This window comes from Prionailurus bengalensis, chromosome B2, assembly GCF_016509475.1.
Source record: "Prionailurus bengalensis isolate Pbe53 chromosome B2, Fcat_Pben_1.1_paternal_pri, whole genome shotgun sequence".
In the NCBI taxonomy this organism is placed as follows: Eukaryota; Metazoa; Chordata; class Mammalia; order Carnivora; family Felidae; genus Prionailurus; species Prionailurus bengalensis.
In genome coordinates, this window is record NC_057349.1 from 80,108,939 (window position 1) to 80,134,095 (window position 25,157).

Here is a 25,157-nt window from a genome sequence, read left to right on the forward strand (position 1 = left end):
GGCTAAGAGAGGAGTTCTCTTTGGAGCATACCTTCTCCGGGTTTATTGCATTTCCAATGAGCAGAGCAGGTGGATTTGAAGGTTCTTTCTTTCCTTGCTATTCTTTAACCATTTTGGGCAACATACAGATGAAGTGAGAAAAGTTGATGATTAACAAGTTGGGGCAGGAGGGATAATAATTACCTTTTTGAAGTTATTCACATTTTGGCCAATACTTTCACATAGTAAACTGCCATCTTTAATCCCACCATGGTCCTCTTGTGTGTGTGTGTGTGTGTGTGTGTGTGTGTGTGTGTGTATGTGTCTGTTTTATGTGTGATCATTTAACCCCAGCCTCTCAGAGCTGTTGGCAAAATGAATTGCCTGGAATGTCATGGTGAACAAGAGTTAGAGCAAGGCACGTAGAGTCCAGATCTTTCCTAGTCGTCTCATGGCCAATTCCTTCATCTTAGAGGTTGAAAGGAGCATTGGGTTTGCCTAGAAGCAACTGTAAAAGATGTCTGTATCTTCCAGGCCTTCAAAATTAGAATGTGTGATAGGGTCTGGGGTGAAGAGTGCAGTCCTTTTGGCACAGCATTTTCTTTGTATTTGCATGTATTGGAATATTTTTAAAGTATTTATTTTGAGGGAGAGAGTGCACGAGCAGGAGAGAGGGACAGAGGGAGGGAGGGAAGGAGGGAGAGAGAGAGAGAGAGAGAGAGAGGGAGAGAGAGAGGGAGAGAGAGAGGGAGAGAGAGAGAGAGTAAGAGAGAATCCCAAGCAGGCTCCACACTGAGAGTGGAGCCTGATGCAGGGCTTGATCTCAGGACCATAAGATCACAATTTGAGCCTGTATCGAGTCGAGGCTCAACTGACTAAGCTACCCAGGTGCCCCATAGGTTTTTTTTTTTTTAACGTTTATTTATTTTTAGACAGAGAGAGACAGAGCATGAACGGGGTAGGGTCAGAGAGAGAGGGAGACACAGAATCTGAAACAGGCTCCAGGCTCTGAGCAGTCAGCACAGAGCCCGACGCGGGGCTCGAACTCACATACCGCGAGATCGTGACCTGAGCCGAAGTCGGACGCTTAACTGACTGAGCCACCCAGGCGCCCCGCCCCATAGGTATTTTTAATAAGTATGTTTCAAAACACAAAGAAGCTTTCACTTACTTGCTGTCCTAGCAGGAGTGGGTTCAATTCTTTTTTTTTTTAAGTTTATTTATTTTGAGAGAGAGAGACAGAGCATGCACACACATGGGGGAAGGGCAGAGAGAGAGAGGGAGAGAGAGAATCTGACAGCACAAAGCCAGATGTGAGGCTTGAACTCACAAATCATGAGATCATGACCTGAGTCCAAACTAAGAGTTGGATACTTAATCGACTGAACCACCCAGGCACCCTGAGCGGGTTCAATTCTTGAAAGCATTCCTTCCAAAGAACACTTTACTTTGGATAAATTACCAATGGCTTTGGTTTGCTCTAATGGTGGCCCAGGGCTCCTGGGAGAAGTCAGTCTTTAAAATTGTGTTCATTTGTCATTTGGTGGAAAGAAGAGTTTAATTTTACTACAGTTACTACTACCTCTAGACCACTGCTCTGACTGGGGTTTTGCGTCCTGTAGGTGGTTTCAGTAGGCCTTTTATTTCTTGTTAAGCATGGAAGCAACAAAACCAGGCCCTCCTGATGCGGTTGGCAGTATGCACTGTCAGGGTTCCTAGCATCTGCGTTGTTCCCAAGGTGGGTTGTCCCGGCAGTAACTGGAACTGGGCGATGGCCCGGGCCTGTGCCCAGTTCTTGGTCTGTCCCAGAACTCAGGAAGCTGCACTGTTCCCAGTGAGACAAGGATGAAGCAAAAAACCTGCAGTAAATGCTGGCAGAACACCCAAGGGTTTAACCCACCCCTGAGGGTGTCTGTGGGGGGTGGTCCGTGGGCATCTTCACCTGCCAGGGGAATCAGCATGTAGGCTGTGGTGGACCCACAAAACACGGCCAGAAGGCCCTTCGTCATCATGCGCAGTACAGTTACCTGCCAAAGGCAGGCCTGGAACCCAGGTGATGTTGATGGGGTTATATCAGGCCTCTGCTACCCGGGATGGAAGTACAGAGCAGACCTCACAGTTTTGGCCATAGTCCTCTGGAGAATGTCCCTGAAGGAGGAAGTAGGGAGGGAGGTTGGCACATCTGCTGCCTTCTACTCGCAAGTTCAGGGGCTTGGTGTGCAGAGTATGTGCTTCCTGCTCGTCCTGTCTTCACTCAGCTTCTGTCCCCTGCAGTGAGCGATCAGCAGATGCCCTAAAATCAGAGAGAGGAGGTGTGTGGCCTGTCCTGTGTGCTGAGCGGTGCTGATGGCAACTTTGTTTGTAATCCCTAGGTCCCGAAGATGGCATAGTAATACAGGCACCTTCTGATGATCGGGAGCGTCTTTACCCGTGGGTGCCTGCCCGGGCCAGTGGCATCGTGTTGAGCTGAAGGAACTTGTCTACTGCTTTCCTGAAAACCTCTTTTTCTCCTAATTCATGAGCCAGCAGGATGCGGTCGCTGCACTTTCTGAACGCCTTCTCATAGCTGCGTACAAAGGCCAAGCAGAGAATGTGGTTCAGCTCATCAACAAGGGCGCCAAGGTAGCAGTTACCAAGGTAACAAGAAAAAAAAAAACTAACACTTTAACCATTCCCTGGGAAAAAGCCTACCTCTTAATAACCATTGTCTGTACAACTTTTGTGTTGGTTCGAAGCTTTCATGGAACTAGCTTTTTCTTTTTTCCAGTGGTGGCAGTTTGGGAAGCAGGAAGGAGGATTAAAATGCTTTCAATGCTATCTTTCAAGTGGAGTGACTTATTTATTTATTTTTTTAATGTTTATTTATTCTGGAGAAAGAGAGAGAGAGAGGCAGAGTGAGAGTGGGGGAGGAGCAGAGAGAGAGAGGGAGACACAGAATCTGAAGCAGCTCCAAGCTCTGAGATGTCAGCACAGAGTCTGATGTGAGGCTCGCACTCACAGATCATGAGATCATGACCTGAGCCGAAGTCAGATGCTTAACCAACTGAGCCATCCAGGTGCCCCTGGAGTGACTTGTAATTAGCATTTGACAGTCTTTAAAATCACAGTATGGCCTTTTCTCACCTACTTCTTTAGCTAAATGGACAAGAGGTGTCTCTGGAGAAGTTGGGGGGCATAAAAAGTTATTGGAAAAAATGTACAGTAATCTCGTTATTGTACAGGGACAGGGCAGCCCATCGGCTGTGCAGAACCTCACTGTTCCCATCTGTACAGTAACAGACTTGGGCCAGATGACGGCCACCATCTCTTTGGGCTTTCATTTCATATGGGTCAGGAAACAGATAATTCCACGGTAGATGAGAAAACATACTGGCTAAAGGGCGATATTGTAGCAAAAGTGGGGAAAGTCAGGCTGCATAGGTGACAAGTTAAAATATATAGATGAAATAATGCTGATGGAAGACACTTACTGAGCACTTAGTATTGCTCTAAGGACTTTATAGTCCTCTAGAAAAGGTTCTTTTTTTCATCCCCACTGTAGAGATGTAGAGAGCCTGAGGCACAGAGATTTACTTGCTCAGGGTCTGTTCTTCAGCTGTTGGGTGGCAGAATTGCTACTTGTACCTACAGAGTCTGGCTCCAAAGCCCACCCTCCAGGCCACCCCACATAGCTGTGGAGAGAAGCGAAGCTTAATTTTCAAATGCTAATGTCTGACCACCTGTGGCACAGATTGGCCAGCACGCATTTTCAGTTACTCGCATGCGGTCTCTGCATTTTATGATTCTGATGTGTGCTTTTTTGGCCCCACCAAGCAGTTAATTCCGACACTGTCGACCTGGAGGTGGCATCAGGCCTCACAGGTGAAGGGCTCAGTCCCACAAGACTGCATTTCCCCCCACTCCACTTCAGATGCCAGCCGCCAAGTCCAGGTTGTCACCTGTGCTTCTGACCAACACAGAATTGAGGGTTCCCACAATCCCCCGATCCCCTGGGTTTGACTGATCTGCTAGAGCAGCTCACAGAACTCAGGAAGACATTTTGCTTACCAAATTACTAGGTCATTGTGAAAGGTTGTAACTGAGGACCAGCCAGATAGAAGAGATACATAAGGCAAGGTATGAGGAAAAGGCTACATAGCTTCCATGCGCTCTGAGTGCACCACCCTACCGGAACTTCCATGTCTTCCCCAGCCCAGAAGTTTTCTGGCTTGTCTTGGATTTTTATGGAGGCTTCATGGCTGATTGCTCATTGACATTCAACCTCCAGCCTCACCTCTCTCCCTGGAGGTCAGGAGATGGGACTGAAAATGTGACCATCTAATTATGGTAGGTTGCCCTGGCAACCAGCAGCATCCTTAGGGCTTTCTAAAAGTTCCCTCATTAACATAAATTCAGGTGTGGTTGAGAGGGGCTTATTATGAAGAACACATTACTTTCACTTTTTTGTCTCCGGAGCTATTTCAGGAATGAGGACAAAGACCAGCTACTGTAAAAAAAGATGCTCCTGTTGTTCTTATCACTTAGGAAATTCCAAGGATTTGGGGAGCTGTGAGCCAGGAACGGACACTAAAACCAAATATATATTCATTATAAACAATATCACAATGCTTGTCTCTGACAAAATATTGGGCTATGCAGAGGTCACCTATTGGCCTAACAATGCCCTGCACATAAATGGTGATAAGCTTGTATGGAACTGACGGTGAAGGGAGCCATAGCTCAGGCTTTGGTGTGATTCGCCCACAGCTCTTCAGGGTCTGGGCAATCACAACTGCAGGAAGGTGCATGAACTCTGTAGTTAGGGTGCATGCTCACATATTTTCACTTGGCTATGTTTGCTAATTGTGCCACTTGCTTGACTTCTTAGAGCATCAGTTTCCTTACTGTAAAAGACTTAATGATACCATCTTTTCAGGATTGTTATAATAACAAATTATTGATAAACATTTAGCTCATAGTCTGAAAGTTTTCTTTTTCTTTCTAACGTGAGCTTTCTTTCTTTCTTGAGGGAGAGAATGCATGTGCAAGCAGGGGAGGGGCAGAGGGAGAGGGAGAGAGAGAATCTTAAGCAGGCTCCACACTCAGCGCGGAGCCTGACATGGAGCTCGATCTCCAACTGTGAGATCATGACCTCAGCTGAAATCAAGAATCGGATACTTAACCAACTGACCTGTCCAGGTGCCCTGAAAGTTTTCTTTTTAAAACAGACTTCGTCATTTGCTTTTTTTAAAAACAGGTTTATTGAGGTATAACTTACATGTCATAAAATTCACCCATTTAAAGTATACAATTCAGTGATTTTTGATGTATTTACAGAGTTGTGCAATAATCACCGTGTTTTAATTTTAGAACATTTCCATCATCCCAGTAAGAAACTTTCTACTCATTAGCTGTCATTCCCCATTCCCACCCCCAGCTCCTGGCAACCATTAATCTACTTTCTGTCTCTATGTATCTGTTTTCTAGAGGCGCCTGGGTGGCTCAGTGGGTTAAGTGTCTGACTCTCGGTTTTGGCTCAGGTCATGATCGCATGGTTTCATGGGTTTGAACCCTGCATCGGGCTGTGCAGTGATGGTGCAGAGCCTGTTTCGGATTCTCTCTCATCCTCTTTCTCTCTGCCCCTCCCCTACTCATGCTTTCTCTGTCTCTCTCAAAATAAATAAATAAACCTAAAAAAATTTAAATATCTGTTTTCTGGACATTTCCCAGAAATGGAATCATATAGTATGTAGCCTTTTGTGTCTGACTTTTTTCACTTAGCATAATGTTTTCAGAGTCGATCTATGTTATAGCCTACATCAGTATGTCATTCTCTTTTATTGCAGAATAGTATCTCATTGTATGGATACGCCACATTTTGTTTACCTAGTCATCAGTTGGTGGATGTTTTGGGTTGTTTCCAGCTTGGAACTATTATGAATAATGCTGCTGTGAATGCCAGTGTATGGTTTTTGTGTGGACGTGTTTTCATTTCTCTTTAGTAAATACCCAGGAGTGGAATTGATGGAATAAACAATAAATCTGTGCTTAGCATTTTAAGGAACTACCAAACTATTTTTCAGGGTGGTTGTACCATTTTACATTCCCATCGCAGTGTTTAAGGGTTCCAGTTTCTCTGTATCCTTGCCAATGCTTGTTGTTGCCTATCTTTTTTATTTTTTTACATCATTTGTTCTTTAATAGTTATCTTTTTCAAAGTAATGCAGGCACATAGGAAGTTTAAAAGTGTAAGTTCAAATACTGTTGGAAGGCATTTAACAGAAAGAGCTGTCTTCTGCCCACCCCTCAACTCTGCTCCCCAAAAGAACAAACTCTCAGATCTCTTAGCTGTTTTCCTGCTGGCATTGATCTCCATATTTCTATAATGAATATGCATATACTGCTAAGTTGATTAATCAGCTTAATTTTTCATTTAAAAAAGTTTAGACAAAGTACAACATCCATTCATGATAAAAAACCCTCAATAAAGTAGGTTTAGAGGGAACAAACTTCATTGTAATAAAGGCCATTTATGAAAAACTTACAGTGAAAATCATCCTTAATGGGGAATAAGTGAGAGGTTTTCCCCTAAGGTCAGGAACAAGATTAGGATGCCCACTCTCAACACTTTTATTCCACATAGTACTGGAAGTACCAGCCACAGCAGTCAGACAAGGGGGGAAATAGGCCTCGGGGTTGGTAAGGAAGAAGTAAAACTTTCACTTTGCAGATGACATGATACTCTCTATAGAAAACCTTTAGTGTTTAGTCCCCCCAAAAACTGCTAGAATTGATAAATTCAATAAGGTCGCAGGATACAAAATCAATCTACACAAATGTTTCATTTCTTTTTTTTTAAGTTTATTTATTTATTTTGAGAGAGAGAGGGAGGGAGGGGCAGAGAGAGAGGGTGAGAGAGAATCCTAGGCAGGTTCCATGCTGTCAGTGTGGAGCCTGACACAGGGCTCAATCTCACGAACGGTCACAACCTGAGCCGAAATCAAGAGTTGCTTACTTAACTGACTGAGCCACTCAGGTGCCCCTATTTCATTTCTGTACACCAATAATGAAGCAGCAGAAAGAGAAATTAAGAAAACAATCTGATTTACAATTGTACCAAAAATAATAAAATACCTAGGAATAAACCTAACCAAAAGAGGTGAAAGACCTGTACTCTGAAAACTATTAAACACTGATGAAAGAAATTGAAGGCTACACAAAGAAATGGAAACACATTCATGCTCATGGATTGGAAGAAAAAATATTGTTAAAGTGCCCATACTACCAAAAGCAATGTACACATTCAATGCAATCCTTATCAAAATACCAACAGCATTTTTCACAGAACTAGAATAAACAATCCTAAAATGTGTATGGAACCACAAAAGATCCCAAATAGCTGCTATAGCAATCTTGAAAAAGAAAAGCAAAGCCAGAGGCATCACAATTCCAGACTTCAAATTATATTACAAAGCTGCGGTAATCAAAACAGTATGGTACCAGCACAAAAATAGACACATAGACCAATGGAACAGAATAGAAATCCAGAAATAAATCCAAAATTATATGGTCAATTAATCTTCAACAAAGAAGGGAAGATATGCAATGGGAAAAAGTCTCTTCAACAAATGGTGCTGGGAAAACTGGACAGCTACATGCAAAAGAATGAAACCATTTTCTTACCATACACAAAAATAAATTCAACATGGATTAAAGACCTAAATGTGAGACCTGAAAGTATAAAAATCCTAGATAAGACTGCAAGCAGTAACTTCTCTGACATTGGCCATAGCAACTTCTTTCTAGATATGTCTCCTGGGGCAAGGGAAACAAGCAAAAATAAACTATTGGGACTACATCAAAAGAGCCTGCTTGTAATTCTCTCTCCCTCTCTCTCTGCTCTGTTGCTCTTGTGCTTTTGTGCTCGCTCTCTTTCTCTCTCAAACTAAATAAATAAACTTTAAAAAGTTTTTAAATAAAGTTAAAATTAAAAAAAGAAAAACACTAATTAAAAGGGATACATTCACCCCTATGTTTATAGCAGTATTATTTCCAATAACCAAGATATGGAAGCAGCCCAAGTATCCATTGATAGGTGAATGGATAAAGAAGGTGTTTTATATATTCTGGAACAGAATATTATTCAGCCATAAAAAAGAACTAAATCTTGCCATTTGTAACAACATGGATGGGGCTAGAGAGTATTCTGCTAAGTGAAACAAGTCAGTCAGAGAAGGAGAAATACCATATGATTTCACTCATGTGGAATTAATGAAACAATTCAAACAAGCAAAGTGAAAGAGAGAGAGAGAGACAGAGACAGAGAGAGACAGAGAGAGAGAGAGACAGAGAGAGAGAGAGAAACCAAGAAACAGACTCTTAATTATAGAGTACAAACCGATGGTTACCAGAGGGAAGGGGTTGGGAGATGGGTTAAATAAGTGATAGGGATTACTTGTTGGGTGCTGTATGGAAGTGCTGAATCACTATCTCATACACCTGAAACTAATATCGCACTGAATGTTAACTAACTGGAATTAGAATAAAAACAAACAAAAAGCAGTTTAGGTATTACTTTAATTTTTATGTTACACCTACACATAAAGTGTCAAATGGGGTGCCTGGGTGGCGCAGTCGGTTAAGCGTCCGACTTCAGCCAGGTCACGATCTCGTGGTCCGTGAGTTCGAGCCCCGCGTCGGGCTCTGGGCTGATGGCTCGGAGCCTGGAGCCTGTTTCCGATTCTGTGTCTCCCTCTCTCTCTGCCCCTCGCCCGTTCATGCTCTGTCTCTCTCTGTCCCAAAAATAAACGTTGAAAAAAAATTTAAAAAAAAAGTGTCAAATATTTTTACTGTTTGTCTTCCATTTCTGAGTCTCCATAGGCAACTACATGCAAGTCTTTTGGTAGTTTCTTTTAGTGTTTACATTTGTAAATGATGTCCTGACATTGCTTGATTTTGATTTTTCCATTTTAGGCATCATCCGCTGACTTAATATAAAAACCGATGTTTTAAGGTATAGCTTTATTCCTCTACCCTGCTCTCAGATACAGTTTCTACCTTCATAATATAGTTGTGTCATTACTTAGGTGACATCAGCATTTGGTCTTTACATTAATTTAACAAGTTTATTTATAGCTGAGCCATGTAGTATGTAGTATCATTATGTTTCCTGTTTTTTTTTTTTTTTTTTGGTAGTAATTTCCTTACTATGATGTTAATAATTATCCCATGTTTGTTCCCTTGGTTTTGTGTGTACATATAACAAGTCATCCCCAAACTCTTCCCCAGTTCCTGATCTTCTCTCTGGATATTCAGATGTGTTAGATAAATCTCTCCACTGAGTCTCTTTGCAGAGATGTTCTCTGGAGACCCCTCCCCTATTTTAGTCTGGACTGGTGGCCTTTCAGGCCTTCTGACAGATATCACTCTTTTTTATATATGTTGATTTGGTTTTGGACCTCAGTGTCTTTTTCTTTCTTGGTTTACTCCCTTGGTTTGATGTGGTACACCCCCTAGTACAGCACTGTCCAACAGAATTTTCTATGATAGTGAAATGTTCTATATTTGTGCTGTTCTATATCTGTCTATATTTAGGTTAGCAACACATGGCTATTGAGTACCTAGAATGTGGCTAGTGTGGCTTAATTTCAAATTTAATTTTAATTAAAATTTGAATGCCACATGTGACTGTTGGCTACTGTGTTGAATAACACAGCACTTATGTCTTCTTGAGAATGAATGCATGGGAGAGATCGATCAACTTTATTTTTTTTTAATGTTTATTTATTTATTTTGAGAGAGAGCATGTGTGTGTGCACATGCACGAGGAGGCAAGGAGCAGAGAGAGAGGGGGAGAGAATCCCAAGCAGACTTCACACTCAGCACAGAGCCTGACACAGGGCTTGATCTCATGGCTGTGAGAACATGATCTGAGCTGAAATCAAGAGTCAGATGCTCAATTGACTGAGCCACCCAGGCACCCCAAGATTGATCAGTGTTAGACATAATCTATTGCCCCTTGCTCTTCCACACTGTCTCAATCTTGTTACATCACAGTTTTTGAGCAGATTCGTGATTACTGTGATTATGTAATTGCTGTTCATTGGTGAGCCAAGAGTGGTACTATAGTTAATTACATTTCCATTTTTATATAACTTGCTGTTTTTCCTGGACTTGATAATTGCCTTGATTTTTTATTTGTTTAGTTTTATTCAGACTTATAATTAAGTCTTCCCTCTATCCTCCAGCAATTCTGTAAAACGGTTCTTAGTACAATTTTCCATGATTAATCCCATCATGTACTTATCAGTTTTATTCTTTCCCTTGAGATAGATATCCCTTCTGGAGTCATTCATCTCTCCATTCCAGTTTGATCTGGGTTTCTCTCTAGTTCTACTTGAACAGAGTCATCCTGAGAATTCCATTCACCTCTCCCCTGTGTTAGATCCCATTTGCCACAACCCACATCACCCTCCCTTTGGTGGTGCATGGTCACTGGTAACTTCTGAAGAAAGGGAACAGGAAGATAAATGTTTTGAGAGTCTGCATGTCTGAAATATATCTTTATTCTAATCACTTAAGTGACAGTTTGGTATAAAACCTAGGCCGAGAATTGTTTTGCCTCAGAACCTTGAGGGCAATATTTTATTGTCTTTGAGCTCACAGTGTTGCCTGGGAAACTCAGTTTATAGATTCTTCCTTGCAAGACCTCTTTCAAGGCCTTATGCACCCACTCTGCCCCTGTAAGGTCTACTCATTCAGAATCTGGCTCAGGGATTGCACTCAGAGAAGTATCCTGCATGGAACTCTGTCTCTTTTCAACTGATGAAATGCTACCCCTTCACTCTGTGTCTCTAATAATTGGATCCTTCTGTATCTGTGACTACTCCGAACCCCCCACCAGACTATCACTCTGACCTGGGTCTGAGTTTATCTCCCACATTTCTGTGTGTTTTGCATAGAAGAAAAGCAATGGATTTGGAATCCAAAGACCTTGGTACAGGCTCCACTGCTTATTAACTACTTGTTAATGTGGCCAGGGTTTCTTGACTTCTGTATTATTGACATTTTGGGTCACACGGTTCTTTGTTGAGGGAATTGGCCCTATGCATGGTAGAATGTTTGGCAGCATCTCTGGCTTCTTCTTTTTTTTTCTTAATTATTTTTTCTATGAATTTTATTTATTTTTTCTTTAATATGTAATTTATTGGCAAATTGGTTTCCATACAACACCCAGTGCTCATCCCAATAGGTGCCCTCCTCAATGCCCACCACCCATTTTCCTCTCCCTCCCACCCCCCTCAACTCTCAATTTATTCTCAGTTTTTAAAAGTTTCTATGGTTTGCCTCCTTCCCTCTCTGTAACTTTTTTTTCCCTTCCCCTCCCCCATGGTCTTCTGTTAAGTTTCTCAGGATCCACAGAAGAGTGAAAACATATGGTATCTGTCTTTCTCTGTATGACTTACTTCACTTAGCATAACACTCTCCAGCGCCATCCACGTTGCTACAAAAGGCTATATTTCCTTCTTTCTCATTGCCAAGTAGTATTCCATCGTATATATAAACCACAACTTCTTTATCCATTCATCAGTTGATGGACATTTAGGCTCTTTCCATAATTTGGCTATTGTTGAAAGTGCTGCTATAAACATTGGGGTACAAATGCCCCTATGCATCAGCACTCCTGTATCCCTTGGGTAAATTCCTAGCTATTTATTGGGTCATAGGATAGATCTATGTTTAATTTTTTGAGGAACCTCCACACTGTTTTCCAAAGCGGCTGCACCAGTTTGCATTCCCACCAACAGTGCAAGAGGGTTCCCATTTCTCCACATCCTCGCCAACATCTATAGTCTCCTGATTTGTTCATTTTAGCCACTCTGACTGGCATGAGGTGATATCTCAGTATGGTTTTAATTTGTATTTCCCTGATGAGGAGCGACGTTGAGCATCTTTTCATGTGCCTGTTAGCCATCCGGATGTCTTCTTTAGAGAAGTGTCTATTCATGTTTTCTGCCCATTTCTTCACTGGCTTATTTGTTTTTTGGGTGTGGAGCTTGGTGAGTTCTTTGTAGATTTTGGATACTTGCCCTTTGTCCAATATGTCATTTGCAAATATCTTCTCCCATTCCATCAGTTACCTTTTAGTTTTGTTGATTGTTTCCTTTGCAGTGCAGAAGCTTTTTATCTTCATGAGGTCCCAATAGTTCATTTTTGCTTTTAATTCCCTTGCCTTTGGAGATGTGTTGAGTAAGAAATTGCTGTGGCTGAGGTCAGAGAGGTTTTTTCCTGCTTTCTCCTCTAGGGTTTTGATGGTTTCCTGTCTCCCATTTAGGTCCTTCATCCATTTTGAATTTATTTTTGTGAATGGTGTAAGAAAGTGGTCTAGTTTCATTCTTCTGCATGTTGCTGTCCAGTTCTCCCAGCACCATTTGTTAAAGAGACTGTCATTTTTCCATTGGGTATTCTTTCCTGCTTTGTCAAAGATTAGTTGGCCATACATCTGTGGGTCCAATTCTGGAGTCTCTATTCTATTCCATTGGTCTATGTGTCTCTTTTTGTGCCAATGCCATGCTGTCTTGATGATTACAGCTTTGTAGTAGAGGCCAAAGTCTGGGATTGTGATGCCTCCCGCTTTGGTCTTCTTCTTCAATATTACTTTGGCTATTTGGGGTTTTTTGTGGTTCCATACAAATTTTCGGATTGCTTGTTCTAGCTTCGAGAAGAATGCTGGTGCAATTTTGATTGGGATTGCATTGAATGTGTAGATTGCTTTGGGTAGTATTGACATTTTAACAATATTTATTCTTCCAATCCATGAGCATGGAATGCTTTTCCACTTCTTTGTATCTTCTTCAATTTCCTTCATAAGCTTTCTATAGTTTTCAGCATACAGACCTTTTACATCTTTTACATCTAGGTTATTTGTCTTTCTGTTGCTTCATTATTAGCGTATAAGAATGCAACTGATTTCTGTACATTAATTTTGTATCCCTCGACTTTACAGAACTCATGTATCAGTTCTAGCAGACTTTTGGTGGAGTGTGTCAGGTTTTCCATGTAGATTATCATGTCATCTGCAAAAAGTGAAAGCTTGACTTCATCTTTGCCAATTTTGATGCCTTTGATTTCCTTTTGTTGTCTGATTGCTGATGCTAGAACTTCCAACACTATGTTGAACAACAGCGGTAAGAGTGGATATCCCTGTCGTGTTCCTGATCTCTGGGGGAAAGCTCTTAGTTTTTCCCCATTGGGGATGATATTAGCTGTGGGCTTTTCATAAATGGTTTTTATGATGTTTGAGTATGTTCCTTCTATCCTGACTTTCTCAAGGGTTTTTATTAAGAAAGGATGCTGAATTTTGTCAAATGCTTTTTCTGCATTGATTGACAGGATCATATGGTTCTTATGTTTTCTTTTATTAATGTGATGTATCACATTGATTGATTTGAGAATATTGAACCAGCCCTGCAGCCCAGCAATGAATTCCACTTGATCATGATGAATAATTCTTTTTATATGCTGTTGAATTTGATTTGCTAGTATCTTGTTGAGAATTTTTGCATCCATATTCATCAGGGATATTGGCCTGTAGTTCTCTCTTTTTTTGCTGGGTCTCTGTCTGGTTTGGGAGTCAAAGTAATGCTGGCTTCATAGAATGAGTCTGGGAGTTTTTCTTCACTTTCTATTTTTTGGAACAGCTTGAGAAGGATACGTATTATCTCGGCTTTAAACGTCTGGTTGAATTCCCCAGGGAAGCCATCTGGTCCTGGACTCTTATTTGTTGGGAGTTTTTTGATAACTGATTCAATTTCTTCACTGGTTATGGGTCTGTTCAAGTTTTCTATCTCTCCCTGTTTGAATTTTGGAAGTGTGTGGGTGCTTAGGAATTTGTCCATTTCTTCCAGGTTGTCTAGTTTGTTGGCATATAATTTTTCATAGTATTCCCTGATAATTGCTTGTATTTCTGAGAGATTGGTTGTAATAATTCCATTTTCATTCATGATTTTATCTATTTGGGTCATCTCCCTCTTCTTTTTGAGAAGCCTGGCTAGAGGTTTGTCAATTTTGTTTATTTTTTCAAAAAACCAACTCTTGGTTTCATTGATCTGCTCTCCAGTTTTTTTAGATTCTATATTGTTTATTTCTGCTCTGATCTTTATTATTTCTCTTCTTCTGCCGGGCTTGAGGTGTCTTTGCCGTTCTGCTTCTATTTCCTTTAGGTGTGCCGTTGGATTTTGTATTTGGGATTTTTCCTGTTTCTTGAGATAGGCCTGGATTGCAATGTATTTTCCTCTCGGGACTGCCTTCGCTGCATCCCAAAGCATTTGGATTGTTGTATTTTCATTTTCATTTGTTTCCATATATTTTTTAATTTCTTCTCTAATTGCCTGGTTGACCCATTCATTCTTTAGTAGGGTGCTCTTTAACCTCCATGCTTTTGGAGGTTTTTCAGACTTTTTCCTGTGGTTGATTTCAAGTTTCATAGCATTGTGGTCTGAAAGTATGCATGGTATGATCTCAATTCTTTTATACTTATGATGGGCTGTTTTGTAACCCAGTATGTGGTCTATCTTGGAGAATGTTCCATGTGCACTTGACAAGAAAGTATATTCTGTTGCTTTGGGATGCAGAGTTCTAAATATATCTGTCAAGTCCATCTGATCCAATGTATCATTCAGGGCCCTTGTTTCCTTATTGATTCTGTGTCTAGATGATCTATCCATTGTTGTAAGTGGAGTATTAAAGTCTCCTGCAATTACCACATTCTTATCAATAAGGTTGCTTATGTTTGTGATTGTTTTATATATTTGGGGGCTTCCATATTCAGCTCATAGACATGTATAATTGTTAGCTCTTCCTGATGGATAGACCCTGTAATTATTATATAATGCCCTTCTTCATCTCTTGTTACAGCCTTTAATTTAAAGTCTAGTTTGTCTGATATAAGTATGGCTACTCCAGCTTTCTTTTGACTTCCAATAGCATGATAGTTCTCCATCCCCTCACTTTCAATCTGAACGTGTCCTCAGGTCTAAAATGAGTCTCTTGTACACAGCAAATAGATGGGTCTTGTTTTTTTTAATCCATGCTGATACCCTATGTCTTCTGGTTGGAGCATTTAGTCCATTTACATTCAGTGTTACTGTTGAAAGATACGGGTTTAGAGTCATTGTGATGTCTGTAGGTTTCATACTTGTAGTGATGTCTCTGGTACTTTGTGGTCCTTGCAACATTTCACTCACAGAGTCCCCCTTAGGATCTCTGGTAGGGCTGGTTTAGTGGTGATGAATTCCTTCAGTTTTTGCTTGTTTCAGAAAACTTTTATCTGTCCTTGTATTCTGAATGACAGAGTTGCTGGATAAAGGATTCTTGGCTGCATATTTTTTCTGTTCATCACATTGAAGATTACCTGCCACTCCCTTCTGGCTTGCCAAGTTTCAGTAAATAGGTCTGCTACTACCCTTATGTGTCTACCTTTGTATGTTAGGGCCCGTTTATCCCTAGCTGCTTTCAGAATTCTCTCTGAAATTTGCCAATTTCACTTCATGCAGAAGATTGATTCAAGTTACATCTGAAGGGAGTTCTCTGTGCCTCTTGGATTTCAATGCCTGTTTCCTTCCCCAGATCAGGGAAGCTCTCAGCTGTGATTTGTTCAAGTACACCTTCAGCCCCTTTCTCTCTCTTCTTGTTCTTCTAGAATTCCTATGATATGGATATTGTTCCATTTGATTGCATCAACTTAGTTCTCTATTCTCCCCTTGTACTCGTGGACTTTTTTATCTTTTTCTCAGCTTCCTCTTTTTCCATAATTTTATCTTATAATTCACCTATTCTCGCCTCTGCCTCTTCAATCCATGCTATGGCTGCCTCCATTTTATTTTGCACCTCATTTATAGCATTTTTTAATTCATCACGACTATTTTTTAGTCCCTTGATGTCTAGCAATAGATTCTCTGCTGTTCTCTATGCTTTTTTCAAGCCAAGCGATTGATTTTATGACTATTATTCTAAATTCTTGTTTTGTTATATTGCTTAAATTGGTTTTGATCAGTTCATTAGCTGTTGCTACTTCCTGGAGTTTCTTTTGAGGAGAACTCTTCTGTTTCATCATTTTGGCTAGTTTTCTGTCCTTTATGCATTTTAAAAGCTTGTGTGCTCTGCACCTGTAAGCACTGCTATATTAAAGGAGGGTCATACATTGTCCAGGGTCTGGCCTTTCAGGAGGTATTTTTTCGGGGCTTGTTACTTGCTCTCCATTGTTGTGACTTTGGTTATTTTATTACCCTACTCATAGTAATATTTTGTACCCTCTACCAGGTATGCTTTGATTTGTTCCTTGGAGTAGCCCTATCTTTTTTCCAGCTTTCCCATTTTCTTCCTAGTAGATGCAGTCTCTTTTCCTCCCAGGCTCTGGTGTTCAAAGTCCTTTGGCTTCTACACTTCTTTGTTTGAGAGACATGGGATGTATGGATCCCCCCACTTCTCTGCCATCTAAATCAAGGAAGAATTTTAGGGTGAATGGACTACTCCGGCTCCCGAGTTCATGGCTACTCCACCTGTGGTCCCAGACCTGCTCTGCAGGCAGGCATGTTCCTCTGTGCCTTTTCAGCAATTCCCCACCGCAGACTGGAGTGCTCAGCACCCAGCTGAAGACTGGGGTGCAGGTCCCACTGCTCAGGCCACCGAATGGGTAGTAATGACCACTGAGTGGTCTTAAGCTGTTCCTGTACAATCTTGGGCCTCACCACAGGGCTTCCAGGGGTTCTGCTGGGCCACCAGACCAAAGGTCAAGGACGGCCACCCGCCAGCCCTGTTGCGCACCTTCAGCTGCCCACCGGCCCCATCGCCTGGTTCAGCCATACTCAGAGGTTCAGAAGGGGCGGGCACAGTCCCCTCCTGGAGGCGCCGAGTGCTTCTCTACCCACCCGCAGTGGTGGCTTCTCTCTTTCCCAGGAGTGGGAGGGAAGAGAGGGGCAGCAGCTCTGGCTTCTACTCATTAGATGCTTCTCCCTAGTTGTGACAACCAAAAATGTTTCCAGAAATTGCTAAACGTCCCCTGACTAGTCTCCTAAGAGCCACTGATGTAGGCAAATCTCTTTACTTCATGAATTTCAAATTCCGCCGCAAACTTTTTTTTCAGATTTTATTTTTAGGTAATTTCTAAACCTAATGCGGGGCTCGAACGTACAGCCCCAAGATCAAGAGTCACATACTCTACCACTGAGGCAATCAGGCACCCCAAATTTCTCCCCAAACCTAAAGGGCTTCCATAAAGACTAAGTATGAGAACATGAGTTGCCACAGTTATAAAATCTCAGTGGGCACAAAATCTGCAGTGCCCAGCACAGTATTCACACAATAAGCCCCGTGTACATTAAATGAGGGAAATAATGTTGAGTGTAGACTGCTTGCACTTAGATAGTGCTTATGAGGTGCCTGGTACTCTTGCAAGAGCTATTCAGTGATTAAATATTCTAAACCTCAACTCATTATACAGATGAAGAAACAGGTAAGAAGAGGTTAGGTAACTAACCCATCCAAAGTTTCAGTTAGAAAGTGTCAGGGTTGGGATTCAAATCCTGGCCATCTGGCTCCAGAATCCTTGCTCTGACCCAGCATGTTGCAACTGTGGGTTTATAATTTTGGATTGTGAACTCGCTGTGAACTGCTTCTTGTTATATTATCTTCCTTGGCATCTTGTACACGGTAGATATAATCTGCAAATGTTTTCCTGCCTGGGACCTCATATGCATAGGTACTTGATTATTTTTTTAAATGTTTATTTATTTATTTTGGGAGAGAGAGAGAGAGAGAGGGAGTAATGGTGGGGAGGGAGAGGTAGAGAGAGAGGAGAGAGGGAATCCTAGGCAGGCTCCATGCTGTCAGTGCAGAGCCCGACAGAGTGTTCACTTCCACGAACTGTGAGATCTTGACCTAAGCCGAAATCGAGAGTCAGATCATTAAACGATTGAGCCACCCAGGCGCCCCATGCACAGGCACTTTAATAAGCCAGTATCCCAATAATTGTATTGCATATGGTGTCACACTTTACACTTTGCAAATTATTTTCACATACGTGTTGCTCAGCCCCAGAGCCCTGTGTGTATATACATACACATATGTACACACACACACACATACACACCCCACAGATTTGTCTTTTAGAGTTGTGAGGAAATGGAAGGCCATAAAAGGGGAGTGACTGGACAAGCTAGAAAGTGCCAGAGCTGGGACCAGAGCCTGGATCTCCTGGCTCTCATGCAGATGTCCTCTTTGTTACACCAGGGCTCAGACAAGTGCAGTCTCTTCTGTTTTCATAGGGACTTTACTTAGTAGCTAACAGTGTGTTGCTGTGATGCCTTATCCATCATGTAGGGGTGGAATTGTGCACAGGACAAGTCCTCAGATTTAATGGGATTGGGAGCAGGGAATTGGTGTGGAAACTACATACAAACATTTAAAATTCATGTTTTAAGAAGCTTACTAAGAACTCTGATTAGCCATTTGCCTAATTCTCATATTTAGACCAATTATTTTCATGTTGTATTGACCAACACATTTTCAGTTAGATCAGGTAACCTGACATGAACAGTGGGTATCCTGTGAAATCAGATGTGTCCCTGGAGTATATTGGCTGTTAGAATTGGAGGCTCAGGACCTCCCAGTAATTTGGCTCCTCACCCCCCTCACCTCTGTGCCACTGCTCACCTGTCATCTCACCTATCCAGCAAATATTAATTGAGCGCCTGCTTTACACCAATGAACAAGACAGGGAAAAAAAAGTCTTTATTTTGGGGAGATGGGCTAGAATTGGCATGTTGCCCACCCTCCCCTCCATGAAGCTTCCTTGGCCCCCCGATGCTCTGCCTCTGGTTTTCTTCTCTGATGCGGCCTCATCCACCTCCTTTCGCCATCTCTGCCTCTGGAGCTGGCTTTCCTTGGGGCTCTCAGCCCTCATCTGCTCTTACTCTGCACACCTGCCTTGACTTACAAGCTCTGGCCAGGCACCAGTTCAGCTGTATCTCCTGATTGACTTGCCAAGCTACCCTGATGGGCATCTTTATCTGAGTGATCCATGGGTACTTCACAGCTACATCACATCTGAATACCCAGCACCGTCCCAATGCCCCTCCTGAAACCCAATCCTCTTTCCACGGTCTCTTTGCCGATGGATGCACACATTTGCCCAGTCTCAAGCGGAAGCCCAAGCCACCCTCCCTTCTTTTGACTCCTTCACATGCCTCTGCCTACACGTGCTCCCAGTGACCTATCGTGGCCCCGTCTGCCTCCTAATTTTCTCTCTCCTCTGTGCCTTTCTAGTTGCCCCACACATAGATACTGCCTGACATATTTGGCATTAAAACAGAAAGTGGGATTTTTTTTCTTTGCAAGAAAGCTTTGTTTTTCTCTCCATAGTCACCTCACATTTTAGCTAAAAATTTTTACACACAACTTAGTTTTGTTACCTCAATGCCAGTAGGTTTTTTTTTTTTGGTCTGAATAAACCCTCTGTACTTCTTCTTAATGCCAAGCGCCGACCATGTAGTAAGAGTCGTGAACCTCTAGGAATCCACAGGCAGAGTGTCTTTTTATCGAGCTTTCAGGTCCTTGGGATGTTTCACTGCAGCTTTTGTTCCCTCCCAAAGCAACCAGACAAAGGTTATTTGATGCAACTTTAGTGAAGAAGAAAAATGGTTTTATTCATAAAATTAATGCTTACCAGAACTCCATTTGATATCTACCACTACCCCTAAGTAATAACATAGGGATTTAGATGATTAAGAAGTACAGATCATGGCCTCAAGGAGCTTGTTCAGAGAGAGTGCCCCCAGAGTTCACTGCAGAGTGAGCAGGCAGAAAACTCTGGGGGTGGCCACATGGGGGTGATTGTGGAGGGAGGGAAGGAGGGCCCGGAAGCAAGACAAAAATGAGAACCAAAGATAATATGCAAATGTATACAGTGTCATATAGATCTCGTTTGTGTCGATTTGCATATATATACATATACATATATATACATATATATAAATATACATATATACACACACACACACACACACACACATATTCATGCACAAAGAAATTGGGGAGTTAGAACTTATATTGACCACTTATATCCATTGATAAGTGAAGAAGGCAGGTAGCAAGTGATGGGTACAGTATGATGTATTTTGGTTGAAAAACAAATCCACTTCTCTATGTGAACATGCTTGTACTTGCTTGAGCAGGGAACACAGGAGACTGCTCCTGTTGGTTACCTGGTGCTGAAGATGATTAACTTTGTTTTATAGGTTCTCCCATTGTATCATTCCACTTATTAAAATAAGCATATGTTAACTTTAGTAATTTGCCAAACATAAAATGAAGTCGATTGAAGTTGTGTTTGAGTGCTTGTAGCAGCACTGGACCGCTGCTCCACAAATACTGTCTCAGTGAATTGCTCCCAACAGCTGTGTGCTCTTGTCTCTGGCATACTAGTAAGGAAAGGGACTTGCTGAACTTGAAGTAACTGGGTCAAGGCCAATTAAGCATAGAAGCTGACCTGGGAGGGAATTAGCCCTGTGTGGCTCTGAGTCCTACGCTCAGGGCACTGCCTGCCCCTTTTTCCAGTGCCTGCACTATCCCTGCTCTTTCCAGCATTAGCCCCAGCCATCCCTTCCTGCTGCCCCTCCCCCTCAACACACACAAAGAACAAGGCTTTCCTGTGGGAGGGGGTTAGGCCAAAGGGACTTTTCTACCACCGACTCTCTCCCCCAACCCCTTCCCATGCCACGTGCATACCATTCCTGGAGTTTTGTAGCAACTTCGAAATTCCGTACCAAGGCTGTGTAGTGTAGAGGGTGTGAGCATGGATATGGGAACCAGACTGCCTTGGGTTCAGATGCCAGCATATTTACCACCTCTGGTATCTTGGGGAGATTACTTCATATTTGTTTCATATTGTCATCTCTGGAATGAGTATTAAATAATAGTAGCTACCCATTTGGTTGTTTAAGCAACCAAATCAATGTATGCAAAGAACTTAAAACCGTGCTTAGTGCCAAGTGCAGTAGCCATCGGGAGGAGATCCTGACAATGCACAGTGTCCACCTCTTGGTCTGAGAGTTTTGGTCTGAGTACCAGGCAGGAGTCCTGAGCAGAGGATGCAAAGCCACTCAATGTCCTCATCTGAAAGATAAGGATAATCCCAACCTTATGTGGTTGCTGTGAAGGTTAAATGGGAGGACAACTGTTGAGCACAATTTCTAGCATTAAAGAAATGACCATTATAGGCTTTCTTGGTGGAGGTTGAGAAGATGATTCTAAAATTTATATGAAAACTTGAAGGATCTAGACTAACCAAAGCAATTTTGATGAACAAAGTTGGAGGGCTGTCACTGCTTGATTTCTAGGTCCACTATACAACTATTGTAATCAAGACAGAAAAGGTCAAGAGACCAGAATAAAGAGTCCACAAATAGATCTACACACATGTGGTCTATTGATTTTTGACAAACATACCCAGGCAATTCAGCAGGAAAAGAACAGTCTTTTTTTTTTTTTTTAATTTTGTTTTTAACATTTACTTATTTTTGAGAGACAGAGAGAGACAGAGCATGAGCAGGGGCGGGGCAGAGAGAGAGAGGGACACACAGAATCTGAAGCAGGCTCCAGGCTCTGAGCTGTCAGCACAGAGCCCAATGTGGGGCTTAAACCCACGAACCGTGAGATCATGACCTGAGCTAAAGTCAGGTGCTTAACCGACTGAGCCATCCAGGCGCCCCAAGAACTGTCTTTTCAACAAATGGTGCTGGAACAATTGGATGCAAAAAAAGTGAATGTTATGTACCACATGTAAATATTAACTCAAAATGGATCATAGGCTTAAATGCAGGAATTACAAACTATAAAAATTGTAGAAGAAAACAGGATAAAATCTTTGTGATCTTGTGTGATGGTAAATTTTATGTTTCAATTTGGCTAAGCCATGACACCCAGATATTTGGTCACACATTTAGATGTTTTTGTAAAAAAAGTAGATGTCAAAACTAGATGTTTTTGTAAAGGTGTTTCATAGATGAGATTAACACTTAAATCAGTAGACTCTGAGTTAGGCACATTATCCTCCATGGTGTGGATGGGTCTTATCCAATCAGTTGAAGACCTTAAGTGAAAAAGATTCCTGTGAGGAAAAGAGAATACCGCATCCAGATTACCTTCGGGCTTGAGGTGAAACAGCCACTCTTGCTGAAGTCCACAGTCTGCTCCCTTACCCTGCAGAGTTTGGATTTGCCAAGCCTCCACAATTGGCAGGAGTTAATTCCTGAAGGTAAACCCTTTGCAAAGGGTTTGATTGTAGTAAACCCAAGCATGACACTTGATAGTTCTTGCAGAAATGAAGAGCATATGGGGCTGATAGATATTTTCTGTCAGTCACTCCAAAGAAAGGCTGGAGGTAAATGATGTACATTCATGGTTTAGGAAAGAGAACAAGAGCAGGCTCTGCGTACGTCATCCCTCCTGCTGCTACTGCCTGGACTTCTTACTCTTGAACCTGTTTCCCATTGGTCAAAACTTCCAGGAGGGGTCTGTGAAGCCAGCTTTCCAGGCACAGGGAAGCAGTGGAAACCAAGGACCTATTTTGTTGTTATTCATTTGCTTTGTTTTTGGTTCTGTGGGTGTGTATTTAATATTAGGACTTATTGAAATGGTGTGAGTCTGAACTTGTGTCTGCCAGCCTTTGGGTTTGTAAGTCCTTTCCTGAAAGCTGTCAGTCCCCAAGAGGTGGGCGGTGGGGGAAATACATGCTTACAAGAATGTTGCTCAGGTAAAGAGGTTCACGTGAGAGAGAACATGTTGCGTGTAGCATGATTCTTCCAGAAGTCTCCATATATTTGCTTAAAAAGATACAAAAATTGTTCAGTTTTTGAATAAGTAGCTCATTCACATGGTTCTGATACAGAAGATACCAAAGTTGACAAGTCTTTCTCCTGTGCTGTCTCCCACTCAGTGTTTCCCTCCCTGAAGACAACTTGTGTTACCTGTTTCTTGCATTTTTTCCTGACATATTTCATGCATATATAAAAAAAATAGAAGTATCTCTATTGTTTACCTCCTTTTATACAAATTGTAGGCTACTGTACATATGATTCTTCACTTTGCTTTATTCTGTGGACTGTAATTGGCTTACCCTATTCCCTATCGATGGGCATTTAGATTATGCTAATCTTCTCTTGTAAATTATGCTGCAGTGACCAACCTTGTCCTAAGGTCTTATTATACAGTGTGGTTATATCTGTGGAACAGATTTCTCTAATTGGCACTGCTGGGTCAGGGCACATGTGCCCTTGAAATTGTGACAGCCAGAGTGGAATTGCTCTGCACTGAGGTTGTGCCAGTGGACCCTCCACTAGCACAGTGAGAGAGGCTTGGAGGTCTACCTAGCCAATGGTTCTTCTCTCTCCCCCGCTCCCCGCCCCCCCAGCCGTGGTATTGTAGGTGATCATCTCCCATGCTTGGATGCACCATGACCAGTGGTTTCCTGGCCTCTTCTTCCTGACTGCTCCATCCTCTCTCTTTTCCTGGCTCTTCATCTTCTGAATTTATCCTGCCTTTCTAGCATTCTCTTGAGGAGCTCTCTGCTGTGACTAATTTGGCCTCTGTTCCTCTCTACTTCAGCTTGGGTTTTGTAGGATTTTCTTTTTCACGTGCTCTGGGTTGTGTCTAGGGCCTGCTGCTAGGAGTCAGGGAGAAAAGCATGGGAGTGGCTGATGGGAGGGAGCAGTGGGATGGTCTCCACACCCCTCCCCTTCCTCACCATCCACTCAGCTGGAAAACAGGATTCCCTCCCAAGGCTGCCTGGGACTTTTCACCTCACACCCAGTGGCCCAGTGTGTTCTCACCTCCCGAATGAAAGCAGGAGTCTACTACGCAGGGCTGATAACAGCCCCTGGTCCTGCTTGGGGCTCTTAGATCTGCACACTCCACGGGGGGCAACTAGGGTGTACAGTTACAAGTCAGGTCTGACAGAAAGTCTGCTTTTTGTTCTGCAGTAACTACAAGCCTTGCCTCGTGGGAAGAAAATCTCAACCAGGAGAACTTAGGCCTTTGTAGTTTATCATCAGAAATCATCAGGGAAACCTGACATATGGTGGTAATTCTGAGCAACAGTTATAAAACAAACACATGTTAAGATTTTATTATATTAATTCATGAGGGAACCACTGAGATGTTGCAACTGGTTCAGAGGAGAATTCAAACAATTACAATTGTGTAGGCCATCAGTAAAGTGCAAATATATTTGCTTATTGGATATGAAGCCGGCCAGTATCTACTGGATCTCTTCTAGACACAATTTATTGGCATTACCCTCCGCATTCTACAACTTAGAGCTATAAAATAACTAAAAGACAATGAAGACAATGGGAGATAACCTGGAATTGCATTGTGCGTGAGCCAGGGCACCTATTCCCCTCTCTTTCTCTAGCTCTTTCACCCATTTTTATTTTATTTTTAAATTTCTCTTCTTTTGTTGTTTTAAAATTATGGCAAAATAAACATAACATGATATTTACCATCTGAACCATATATATATATATTTTTTTTTTTTTACCTTTTTTTTAATGTTTATTTTTGAGAGAGAGAGAGAGCATGAGCAGGGGAGAGACAGAGGTAGAGAGAGGGAGACACAGAATCCAAAGCAGGCTTCAGGCTCCGAGCTGTCAGCACAGAGCCCGATGCGGGGTTTGAACCCACGAACAGTGAGATCATGACCTGAGCTGACCAACCAACTGAGCCATCCAGGCACCCCTACCTTTATTTATTTATTTATGTGTGTGTGTATGTATGTATGTAAGCTTCACGCCCAGCACAGAGCCCAACGCGGGGCCTAAACTCTCTATCCTGAGATCAAGACATGAACAGAGATTGAGAGTCAGGCAATTAACTGACTGAGCCACCCAAGTGCCCCGAACCATATTTAAGTGTACGATTCAATGGCATTAAGTACATTTGCATTTTGGGCAACCGTCAGCACCATACATCTCCGGAACCTTTTTCACCTTCTCAAACTGAACCTCTGTGCCTGTTCAATGGTAACTCCCCATTCCCCCTGCCCCTGGTCTCTGGCAACCACTGTTCCACTTTCTGTCTCTCTGAATTTGTCACCCATTTTAAAATCTTTCCCATTATTTTCTTACCAGGAGTGGAGGCATCTC

General features: G+C 42.2%; 1 protein-coding gene across 4 annotated transcripts in view; it reads left to right on the forward strand.

Annotated features, from left to right (window-relative positions):
* Positions 1–25,157, forward strand: part of ANKRD6 (ankyrin repeat domain 6) — a 212,890-nt gene that overhangs the window by 127,107 nt on the left and 60,626 nt on the right. For 2 of the 4 annotated variants that reach the window (XM_043591933.1, XM_043591934.1), the window contains exon 2: positions 2,352–2,616. In XM_043591933.1, coding sequence (XP_043447868.1) covers positions 2,497–2,616 — 120 coding nt within the window. In that variant the 5' untranslated portion in view covers positions 2,352–2,496. Of the gene's footprint in view, positions 1–1,348; positions 2,617–25,157 lie in introns of those variants that run through there. The other 2 variants (XM_043591935.1, XM_043591936.1) reach the window with 1 other exon arrangement.